Source organism: Bufo gargarizans, chromosome 8, assembly GCF_014858855.1.
Source record: "Bufo gargarizans isolate SCDJY-AF-19 chromosome 8, ASM1485885v1, whole genome shotgun sequence".
NCBI classification, from domain to species: Eukaryota; Metazoa; Chordata; class Amphibia; order Anura; family Bufonidae; genus Bufo; species Bufo gargarizans.
This window is the reverse complement of record NC_058087.1, coordinates 18,193,836-18,206,731: the sequence shown is the minus strand read 5'-3', so window position 1 is coordinate 18,206,731 and position 12,896 is coordinate 18,193,836. Positions and strand designations below refer to the sequence as shown.

At 40.5% G+C, this 12,896-nt stretch overlaps 1 protein-coding gene across 1 annotated transcript in view; it reads left to right on the top strand.

The window, feature by feature from the left end:
* The window catches only part of SLC4A10 (solute carrier family 4 member 10), a 196,740-nt gene that overhangs the window by 63,630 nt on the left and 120,214 nt on the right, over positions 1-12,896 (top strand). Inside the window, 2 exon segments of the mRNA XM_044303185.1 lie at positions 4,740-4,768; positions 4,770-4,929. Coding sequence (XP_044159120.1) covers positions 4,740-4,768; positions 4,770-4,929 — 189 coding nt within the window.

The window sequence follows — 12,896 nt, the reverse complement described above, 5'->3', positions numbered from 1 at the left end:
TTTTAAGGCTGCTAATGTATGTCAACATTAAAACCATACAGGGATTAGGAAGAATTTGTAGCAAAATGTCAAATTTTAAAGTGTAACTGCCATTTATTGTTTCTTCTTCTAATGTGTACGGACAATGATAGGGAACATTTTTCTAATCCACGTTATTTTGAAAATGTGTACATTTACATGAAAAAACTTGCCTTGAAATGTCCCTTAGCAGTGCTGTCTAAATAAGTGTTTATAAGGCATGCCCGTTTCTACAGTACAGAGCAGTGCTCATTTTGAAGATGGCTAGGGTTAATTCTTTTTCCCTCCCTGCTGGCCTCTATATATTTCTAGACATTAACATATACACTATGTGTGTGTGTATATATATATATATATATATATATATATATTTGCTCTGCCCTCCTGCTGTGTTGACACTGATCAGAGTGGCCAGCACTGACAGTGAATATTTCTACTTATCCCCAACGTGCTGAGCAACTAACCAACTGCCAGCAGATGCAGGGCAGATCATGCAGTCAGTACTAGCAATTGAGGAGGAAAGACAGGGAAAGCTGGTTAGTTACTCAGCATGACGGGGATACTGTAGAATTATTCACGGTCAGTGCTGGCCACACTGATCAGTGTCAATATGGCCTCATGCACACGACAGTTGTTTTTTGCGTCCGCAAATTGTGCGTTCGTTTTTTTGTGAGGATCCGTTTTTTTCCCACAGATCCCTTGTAATAAATGCCTATCCTTGTCCGCAAATGTGAAAAAAGTAGGACATGCACTATTTTTTTTGCTGAAGGGAAACACTGACAACGGACGCGGAACACAAACGGATGAACTATCAGCATTTTTTTGCTGAACTATTGAAATGAATGGGTCCCCATCCTATCCGCAAAAGAAACGGAACGGAGGCCGAGAAAAACAACTGTCGTGTGCATAAGGCAGATGTTAGGTTCTAGAAAAATATAGTAGCCAGCAGGGAGGGAAAAATAATTAACCCTAGCCATCTTCACAGAAAGTGCTGCTCTGTACTGTGTAGACAGACATGCCTTAGGGGAATGAAAAAGAATTAACCCCAGCTGTCTTCACAGTGAGCACTCCTCTGAACTATGTAGACAGACATGCCTTAGCAATGCTTATTTAGAGAGAGCTGCTCATATAAATGTACAAGTTCTCTAAAAATATTGTAGAAAAATGTTCCCTATCAATGTCTCTACACATTAGAAGAAAAATAAATAAAATGGCAGTTACACTTTAAAGGTGAACGTGTCATTAGAAAATGAACTATTGTTTACATAAAGTATTTTATGTTTTTAAGAATTTTTGTGATTTTTTAAAAAAATGTTCTATTCCTGAAATCTTGCACTTTTCACTCGCTAACTACTGAGCCTCGTAGTAGGCTGATATTTCCTGTTCTGTAGAGATCACTTCTCAGAAGTCATCTCATGGTTACCACTTTCAGGTATAGAATGATAGGTAGCACCTATATTATTCACAAAAGGTGATGGTCAGAGATCACATCCTCCCCCTTTCTGCCCAGGTCTCAGAGCATGGCCACAGCATAGAGTTCAATGAGTTATCTCCTTGCTATAGGTTCCAATTGTCCATTTAGCTTGTTGTTAAGCAAATTTTTTAATGCTGCTAACAGCTAGGGCAAGATGGCTGCCCCCATAATCATGTACAGTTAATGGAGTAAATATGAAAATCTCCCATTAGAAAATAAAAATAGATTAGGATGTGTCAGTATCTCGTTTTAATTGCTAACGAAAAACAAAGTGATAAATTTCATTAAGTAAAAAATTAAAAAACTTTCTTTGGGTTTGAGAGTCATTCTTCTTTTGGGCTCAACTCTTAGTTACAGGAGATCCTACATGCACACATAGGACATATCATCCTCAAGGTCAAATATATTAATTTTGAAAGAATCCATATGAGATAGACTCTAGTGGCAAATGACTGGTTCACAATGGCTTCTTCTTCTGGACCTTCCAAGTGCAATACTGTGACAGGTCAGTCTCAACATGGGTTGACAAAGCTGGGTACCAGAAAAGCTTCCTCACGCCTACAAAATATTATTCAGCTAGCTTTCAGTTTTTACCAGAAATATAAACTGTTGTAGCAGAAATGAACATGATTGCTGAAACTAAAAGTCAGACCACACCATTGTCCAGGTAGTTTAGACCTGTAGAGGACATCTAATATTGCAATAGACGAAGTCTGACTGAACATCCACCATGTCTAAGCTCTTAAAGTCATCTCTTACTTGTCCATTTGTAGGAAAATATTAAAGAAAAGCATGTAAGATGGAAGCAGAAATGGACGAGCACCCTTTTTTATGGCGCCCAGCTTTACCAACCCACGTCCATTAGGCTAGCCTTTGTGTTCACTTGACCCACTAGAGGCAATTGTCAATATGAGCAAGAACAGTGATCTTTAATGATATGCTGTAAATAGAAATCAAATATTCCGTGTCGCACACCTATTTATAAAATAAAATTCATGCATCTATTTTCTCTCTCATGACTCGGAATCTGATGCATCAGATTGCCAAGATTAGTGCGAACGTCAAACATTTACCTGCATTGTTGTATTTGGCCTCCAGAAAATAAAATAATTGACTAGTAGACTGTGCGCTTCAAACCATACAAAGCCATTGTGAAAATAAAATGTGGTATTTGCCATTTTTAACAATTCCACTAACGTCATATTAACACATGGAAACAAACAGTATACTTATTAGGATATTTTATCTTTAAAGCCATTTGGCAGTGACCCAGTGCTTCACTGATTATTAGAAAATGGTTTACTGCTAAAAGAGTTAACTCTGTGGTTCACTGTAAGTGATTAATGTGATTCCTTATGCACTATGTAGTCCAAAAAGGCTATGCATGGGAGGGGAATAGTTTACTGGCAGCCTTATTAAAAGTTTCTGGGTAGTGGGCTTCCCCTCACTAGTGAAAGACTTCCTGGCAAGCAGGCCATAAGAGAGGATGTGTTTAGTATGTGCTGCCGACAAGTAAGCCAAGCCAGAAATCTTTGTATAGCTGAAGCTGAATTTATCCGGGGAAACTTCATCCCTATGCGATTTAAAGCTGCTAGAAAAGCAACTGTGCCAAGAGCTACCCTCTCAGGGAGAGTGGAACAGACTACTACAGATGGTTGAGGACCATGGACATGAAAGCCAGTGAAGGTAACACATGTATACAGCTGTAGACTTTACTGCAGGATATATTGCGTCAGGCGCCGGCCACACTCCTAGGATGGACTGGCCGTCTGACCTAGGACTATACTATACTACACAGCGAGGAACTTCAAAAATATAGTAAGAACTTGAATGCCTTTGGTCAATTGGGAAGATATTGTAGTCTTGGCAGTTTTGTTTCCAGAACTAGTAGAACTCAGATTATGTTCATTGTGTGCATAGGCACCACTCTGTACACACTTTGTGCAAGATAGTCTTCTTATCAGTTTATTATTATCCTATGATGACGGTGATGATATTGGGGGGGCTACATTTTAGCAACAATCAAATAGCAGAACCTCTAGATTAGGAGTCTGTAACCTCTAACACGCCAGCTGTAGTGAGACTACAACTTCCAGGATGCTTTCAATCTGGATCTCCTTGTGCTTTTTGTAAAAGATTGCAGTTTTGCAATTAGGCTACGATACATCTCCATTAAGATAATTTAGTAATTAAGGACTCAGCCAAAGAGGTCCGAGAAGCGTAGACGCTGTCATTGGATTATGGATTTTAATCTGCACTAAGAAAATAAAGATAGTCACTTTTTGGAGAAGCTGGACCCCTTCTTCTTTTTCATTTTTCTGTTCCAGCAGAAGAACAGACTACTGGGATTATTATATCCGACCTAGCCGGACACTGCTATGCACCATAATGAGATCCGGCAGAAATTCAGGGCTTTCCGGCCTAAATGCCAGCTTTCTGCCTGAAAAATGCCTCAATGGTTTCATCGGTCAACTTGGTCATGTGTCGTTCCTACACAGATCACTGTTGAGACCATTGATTGGACAGCAGTGGTGACATGCATGTGGACAGCATTTCCGGTCCAGCGGGGACTAGAAGCAACAGAGATGGGAGCCAGAGTACTTGTGATGGTCAGCAATTTGCGCAACAGTGTGAATCTTCTTTCAATTTTACAGCACTCAGGACACTTTTTAAAAATGTTGGTGGGACTTAGCAGGCTGGGACATGGCCTGCAGGGGCCCAATGAATTTAGATTTGCTTTTCTAATGCATGGAGGCCAAATTTTTAAAGAGGCCTGCACCTCATAATAAATTTGGAGCATCTTACTCCAGCACACTTCTGATTAACTGACGTATGAAATGTTAGTCTTAATATATAACCCCCAATACTTTTGATCCAGCTTTGAACCAGCCTCCTCTGTCCTCCGTATCTCTGTTTTATGTATATAACTTGTCCTATGTGTGTTAAATGGAGGTCACTGTTTAATAGATGACGTCTATAGAATATAGGTATATTTATATATGTTATATAATATATATAGATAGATATTTGTACACATTTTTTAGCAATAAAATTTTTAATAAACTAAATAAAAATGTTAGCTGATGAACCATAGAACTGATAATCTTAGCATTCTGTTTCATTATACTGGGAGGTAACCCTCCCAAGAAGCACCAACACTTATTCAAAATTGCCTCCCATAATTTGACTATTAGAACAAAAATGTGAATTGACTCCACTGACATGTATCCAACCTTTTCTCTAACAGATATGATTCTGGATCAGCAAGTCGCATCAGGGGCAGCTCAGTGAAGATGTCCGGCATAGAGTTCATGAAGCACTTTTGAAAAGGCACTATCACCAAAACCAAAAGAAGCTCAGCAACAGAATCCCAATTGTGCGCTCATTTGCTGACATTGGCAAGAAACAGTCAGAGCCTCACTCCATGGATAAAAATGGTAAATCTTCACGTTATGTGTTTCACATTTTAGGAGCGGATTTTAGGCAGTGATAAAGAATAGTTAGGGTTAGGGTCCCGTTAGGGTCCCGTTATGTCTATGTTAGGGATCTCTTACATAAGCCGATGATCAGCGATTGATCATAAGAGCATTAATTTCGGATAATTACCCAGTGTAATCAGTGTGACAATCAGCTGAAAAACAAGCTCATTTGTCAAGTGCTGGTATCTTTTTGTTTAAGCATAAAAATTCTTGCTAGCTGGCATCACATCGCGCCATGTTACTGTATTACTGTATGTTGCTTTTCATTTATTTGATAGATATATTGACTTAAAGGCAGTCTATTAGCAGTTTTGACCATGCTAAACTGCTGCCAGCACTAGGTAGTCGCTGGGTAGAACAGTACAAACATACTTTTTGTGCAGTTTTCTTTATCAGGAGTTGTGAGAATATGAACTTGTATTCTGCCAGATTTTGCTTCTTAAATGCACTGGAAGAAACTAAAAGAGCTTCCTAGTGAACTGCCTCCGGTGTGTTTAAGGAGCAGAATCTGGCAGAATAAAAGTTCATATTCTCACTACACCTGATGATGAAAACTCCACCAAGTATGTTTGCACTGTTCTCCCCAGCCTAGTGCTGGCAGCAACCTCCTGACAGATTTCCTTTAAGTGGAACATAAACTTCATGCTTGCGCTACAGGTCAGCATATAGATAATTGCAAATCTATCTTAGTTTTTTTCACTTTAGTTTGCCTTCTGGTAAATTCCAAAAAGTGGGTTATCCTATGAGGCATAGGACAAATAAATGCTGGAGAACAGGTCCTATTGTTGCGAACTTGAAACCATTAATTTGAATGAGAAGCATATAATTAACACTATTGAGTAGTACAAGCAGCTTTCCGCCTCCATCACAACGGAAGAGAGTGTTAGAGAAGCCTTATGAAGAGGACAACTTCAATAAGTTGTCCAGTGGATTACTGTAGTTCTGAAAACCTAATTAGGTTCCAAGTGCTACATGGTTTCTTGTGATTAAGCAATTGGGCAAATCATCGGGAAACTATTAGGAATGAGCATTCCTAGGAATACTCCTTACCAATTATTCCCCTCTTTAAAGGTGCTGCCTATGACCTGATGAACGAGGAAATGCTTGATGTTGCAGTCAACTAAGTAATTATTTCTGGACGGCAGATTGTGCTGTCATAACAGGAATCTACTGCCCAGAAACAATGATGGTGTATGGGGACAAGTGATCACTCTACAGATCACTGGTCCCATACAGTGGAAGTGATTGCCGCATGTAAATGCAGCTCTCACCTCCTGTAACTAGTAGGCAATTATTGGGTAACAAACAGTTCCCAATAATTGCCTGCTGTTTCAGCCTGTGTAAAGGGATCTTTAAAGATATGTACAATGTGTTGTATAGCAATTAGAACTTCAGACCACTTGGAGATCGGCGAAGTCTTCTATGTCAGTTCTCTCTCAGGAGAACCAGTATAAGATATTAATGTATTGGTACCACACTCCTGATCTCCTCAATAGATTGAATCCGGCAGTCCCGGGGGTTTGCTGGAGATGCGGGACATCTCGGGGAACGCTGCATCCACGTTTTTTAGGATTGCCCCTTAATATGTACCTTCTGGTCTTGAGTTAGCACTCTTCTGAGTGATCTTTTTGGCTGTAGTATACCCCCTGACCCCATATCCTTACTACTCAATATTACACCGGCACATATAAGGAAACATTCTCTTAAATTATTAGTACAAGTGCTGACTGCAGCTCGCTGCCTTATTGCCCGCTTTTGGAAACGTTCTGACCCTCCAAAGATCTCTGACCTATATGTCAAGGTGACAGTAATACGGACCTTAGAATATACAACAGCTTCAGGCTAAGGTGGACATGTTTAATGCTATTTCGGATGTATGGGACACCTATTGGATTAGTAGGCAACCTTGAGATGAGCCCAAGAGAATGACATAATCCCTCTCTCCCTCTCCACCTCCTTATGTGTCTCTATTGTCAAAGTCTTTTTTCTTTTTCTATTCAACTTACATTGTATTTGACATCTGATGCTTCTTTTTTGTTTCTTTGGCTGAAGGCTTTGTGCGTACAGCCTTACTCATTTTACTTTATACATTAAGCAAAAGATGAAACTGATTTGTACTGTTGTATTTCAATAAAAAATACAATTATATAAAAAAAAGAACTTCAGACCACTTCAGTGCCTATATCTTTATGTATATATATATATATATATATATATATATATATATGCAACCTTTAAACGAGCATTCATTCGTTTTCTGCCACATGTAACATAGGCATTTGGGGGAGTCCTGCCCCATAGGATCCACACTGGAATCTGGACTGAAGTTGTGATACACATAGACGCTAATGCAAAAATACAAAAGTTACCATTTTTTAAGTTCATGGAGAAGCATGTTTTGCACTGTAAAACTTCTCCAAAAGACCATCCCCTTGAGAAGAACACCCCCTTATCCAGACAAAATTTCCTGTGACAGATTTTCAGTTCTTCCATATATTATACATACTTGCTATCATCTTTTCAGTGCAGTTTTGGCTGGTCATCTCAAAGAAGTTTCATTGTAGATCTTCGAGATTCTAGAAGACTCTAATTTTTATAGCTCCTACTTTTAAACATTTGATCAAGTAAGTAAGGGTGATTGATTTGAAGCTGGCCATAAACACCAAATTACAGTCACCTAAAAATCTGGTGCAAATGAAGATTGCTGAAATTCATATTAACATTTCCAATGCCCCCTCTCAGCGGTGAGTCCTTAGCTACAGTGTTGACTGTCAAATAACGTTGTAGTGTGATGTCACGTCACAAAAGCCACTGAAAAAGTCCAGTAAACATTTCTGGCAACTATTAGTTTAACTTGTTAAAGGGTTGTCCAAGTTATTTTTCTTTTTTGTTTTTTGTTCTTTGTATGTTTCCAACTAAGAAAATGTAAGGGGTTTTCAGTTCACTTAGTTCATCTACAGTGGCCTTGTTCTCCTAGTTAGGTGAGCGTCACATGGCCTGTGATGTCAGCTTCTTTCCCTGCTGTGATGACGTTCCGTGCACAAGCCCGAGGGAGCAGGAGGCAGCAGTTTTGTGTCTGTGCACGGAATGTCACTGGGCCGTGCTGGTTGGAGCGACAAGCCATACCCCCTGCACTGCCCGATCTGCTGACCAAGCGCCCCTGCACTGCGCCGTCTGCTGGCTGAGTTGTCTACCCTGCGTCTCCCCTCCCACTGGATTCTTTATCAAAGTTTAACCCTGTCTACCATCAGCAGCACAGACTCAGGGTTGGAGGCTCTACCTCAGATACTGAGCAGCTGCAGTGTTTCCACAGAGAAGGGCAAAGAGGCAGGGGCAGCGCTCTCCTAAATAATACAGCAAGCTCATAACTATTTATCCTGTGTATTCTTTGATTAGCTAAATGGCCCAATGTTTTTGTGCCATTCTGGTTAATAGAAGACTTGCCCTGCCCTCATAAAATCACCTATACGCTAATGTTATAGAAGTAGGAGGAGATTTCTTCTAGTGACACTTATCCCACAGAAATAATAAAATCAGACAAGAAAACTCTAACCTATTCATACATTTTTATTACATTTTTTTTCTAATTAAAGACAGTTTCCATAGTTCTTAGATTATAAGTGAATCCTGTCAAAATCATTAGGAGATGAGCGGTGGGCTGCCTGCCAGGGGTGATCGGGTCCCAGTATTTAGGAATGCGGTGTGGTATGTTGTGGCCCTAATAGTTTGTGTTAGGGTGCTCCTACCTGCATACTGTCGCTCTCCGGGGTTAAGCTCCATAGCAACAAAGGAGTTGTAGTTGGTGGAGTAAGTAGAGTCCAGACTTGTTAAAGTTCAACGGTTTTTACTTGAATAAACTTGCAATAAACTTGTGTCATCCAAACAATACTTGTTCCTTCTCTTGGTTCCAGCAGGCTAAGGGTTAACTGACAGGTGAACTTCAATACTTAGCTTTATCTCTCAGCTGCTGTGCTAATCTCTGGCTTCAGTCTGGTTCCTATCAGCTTCAGTTACTGTTTCTTATGAGAGTCAGGTATCCTGTAACCCGTTTATCTGAGTATGGTGTGTTTTGCACCGTTTTCCGTCTCAGATGTACTAAGTCCTTTTATATATCAGGAATGGGATGCACTCTGAGCTACTCTCCCAAAGCTCCTGCAGCAGTGAGGAGAAACACTCCCTCACCATACCATACTTCTTCACTCTCTCGCTCCAGCTCTCAACTCCACTCTTGACTCTCCAACTAAAACAGCTTCCCACAACCCCTCCCTTGGTAAGAAGTGAGACTAGCCCTCTTCTGCCCAAAAGTGGGATAATTGAATGGCAACTTCTATTCTAAATAAAGGTACTTTCTGCTAGATACACTGCCACCTGCTGGAGAACCAGGCACAGTGCATGTAATAACATTTACATAGCACCTAATGAACATACCTGTAGAAGGCATGGTGGCGTCACACACTGTTTAGGCATTTAAGACAGTAACAGGTTGTAGGAATGGTAGTGCCCGCTCTGTTGTACTACAGATGCCAAACTATAGTTAAGGTCTGCGGCTACCTGTATGTGACAGCTAAGGGATTGTCACATGTGACAAAGACATTTGTGTTTTATTAAAGGGGTTATGTGGGATCCAAGAAAATGTAATTTAATTGTGTAAACCTCGTCTAATTATTATTATTATTATTATTATTTATTATTAAAGCGCCATTCATTCCATAGCACTGTACATATGAAAAGGGGTAAACATACAGACGTGGACAAAATTGTTGGTACCCTTTGGTCAATGAAAGAAAAAGTCACAATGGTCACAGAAATAACTTTAATCTGACAAAAGTAATAATAAATTAAAATTCTATAAATGTTAACCAATGAAAGTCAGACATTGTTTTTCAACCATGCTTCAACAGAATTATGTAAAAAAATAAACTCATGAAACAGGCATGGACAAAAATGATGGTACCCCTAACTTAATATTTTGTTGCGCAACCTTTTGAGGCAATCACTGCAATCAAACGCTTCCTGTAACTGTCAATGAGACATCTGCACCTCTCAGCAGGTATTTTGGCCCACTCCTCATGAGCAAACTGCTCCAGTTGTGTCCGGTTTGAAGGGTGCCTTTTCCAGACTGCATGTTTCAGCTCCTTCCAAAGATGCTCAATAGGATTGAGGTCAGGGCTCATAGAAGGCCACTTTAGAATAGTCCAATTTTTTCCTCTTAGCCATTCTTGGGTGTTTTTAGCGGTGTGTTTTGGGTCATTGTCCTGTTGCAAGACCCATGACCTGCGACTGAGACCAAGCTTTCTGACACTGGCTAGTACATTTCTCTCTAGAATTCCTTGATAGTCTTGAGATTTCATTGTACCCTGCACAGATTCAAGACACCCTGTGCCAGACGCAGCAAAGCAGCCCCAGAACATAACAGAGCCTCCTCCATGTTTCACAGTAGGGACAGTGTTCTTTTCTTGATATGCTTCATTTTTTCGTCTGTGAACATACAGCTGATGTGCCTTGGCAAAAACTTCGATTTTTGTCTCATCTGTCCACAGGACATTCTCCCAGAAGCTTTGTGGCTTGTCAACATGTAGTTTGGCATATTCCAGTCTTGCTTTTTTATGATTCGTTTTCAACAATGGTGTCCTCCTTGGTCGTCTCCCATGTAGTCCACTTTGGCTCAAACAACGACGGATGGTGCGATCTGACACTGATGTTCCTTGAGCATGAAGTTCACCTTGAATCTCTTTAGAAGTCTTTCTAGGCTCTTTTGTTACCATTCGGATTATCCGTCTCTTAGATTTGTCATCAATTTTCCTCCTGCGGCCACGTCCAGGGAGGTTGGCTACAGTCCCATGGATCTTAAACTTATGAATAATATGTGCAACTGTACTCACAGGAACATCTAGTTGCTTGGAGATGGTCTTATAGCCTTTACCTTTAACATGCTTGTCTATAATTTTCTTTCTGATCTCTTGAGACAGCTCTTTCCTTTGCTTCCTCTGGTCCATGTCGAGTGTGGTACACACCATATCACCAAACAACACAGTGATTACCTGGAGCCATATATATAGGCCCAATGGCTGATTACAAGGTTGTAGACACCTGTGATGCTAATTAGTGGACACACCTTGAATTAACATGTCCCTTTGGTCACATTATGTTCTGTGTTTTCTAGGGGTACCATCATTTTTGTCCATGCCTGTTTCATGAGTTTATTTTTTTACATAATTCTGTTGAAGCATGGTTGAAAAACAATGTCTGACTTTCATTGGTTAACATTTATAGAATTTTAATTTATTATTACTTTTGTCAGATTAAAGTTATTTCTGTGACCATTGTGACTTTTTCTTTCATTGACCAAAGGGTACCAACAATTTTGTCCACGTCTGTACATAATACAGACAATTTCACTAAGCATAAACAAGACGAGTTACAAACTGGTACAAAAGGAGAGAGGGCCCTCCAGTGAGGGCTTACAGCAGCAGGGTCACTGGTTGTAGGCTTGTCTGAAGAAGTGGGTTTTTAGGTTTCTTTTGAAGGGTTCCACTGTAGGTGAGAGTCTGATATGTTGGGGTAGCGGAGTGTGGGGATGCACGAGGCGATTGTGGGAAGAGGTGATAAGAGGAGAGGAGATTACGTGTGGGAATGTATCGGGAAAGTAGCTCAGAGATGTAGGTAGGAGACAGGTTGTGGATGGCCTTGTGTGTATTTGTTAGTATTTTGAAGTGAATTTGCTGGGCAATGGGGAGCTAGTGAAGAGATTGGCAGAGGGGAGAGGCAGAGGAGTAACAGGGTGAGAGGTGGATTAATCGAGCAGCAGAGTTCAGGATAGATTGGAGGGGTGCGAGAGTGCTAGATGGAAGGCCACAGAGGAGGATGCACACAGTGTACTTCAAATGAGGTGAGCGTAATGGAGGGTGGCAGTGGAGTTGGGCTGTAGGAGCAGGTGTCTGATAGGAGAAGACCAACTCCTCCACCATGTTTGCAGCAGGAGCCGGGGGTGTGAGTAAATTGAAATCCACTATATGAGGGGAGGAGGTGTCAGAGGGTGTCAGCCATGTTTCTGTGAGACCCAGAAAGGAAAGTTTTTGAGAGATGAAAAGATCATGAATGTAGGAGAGTTTGTTACAGACAGAGCATGCATTCCATAATGCTCCTGCAAGAGGAACCAAAGGAGCAGGATTCAGAGAAATGGTTATTATGTTTAAGGGGTTGCAGAAATTTGTAGAAGGAGATTTGTAGTGGGACATGGAGGTGATAGTGGGGATTTGCTATGGGGGGCCTGGATTTGGAGAGATATCACCAGCAGTAAGGACAAGCAGAGAAAGTGTTAATAGATGAGAATAATAGAGGGCATGAGGTATCTGTGTGTGTTTGGGAAGGAAGTGTTTTAAGTTGCCAAACAGGTTTGTGTAAGCGGTCAGATGAGAAGGTAAGATGGAGGAAGAGATGAATAGTTCCTTGCTGGGTCAATGGATGTGGGGGTATTTCAGGAGGTTGTGGACAAATGGAAAGAGTAAGATGAAAAAGTGAAACATTGTTTGCATTAAATATTTCTGTAATCACCTGTGGTTCCCTTCTGGTCTAATTCTGGTATAATTTGGAATATGCACTTAAAGAGTTGCACTTAAAAGATGTTGCATTGAAAAGACCTAAGGACTTAATCAAGGGAGGACCAGATACTGGGGTGAAATAGTCAATGTAAACAAATACTCCATAAATCCGTCAGGTAAACAGACATTAAAAGTTCAATGTAGGCATACCAGGGATGAGAAGGAAAGATGAGGAGTGTGAACAATATCAAACTGTGAAAAAGCTGGGTGCAGCAGTTAGCTTCAATGTAGACATACCAGGATGAGAATGAAAGATGAGGGGTGTGGACAATATCAGACTAATATCAGTCTAATCTCCTACAGAGCATAATAGAGTATCTGTCA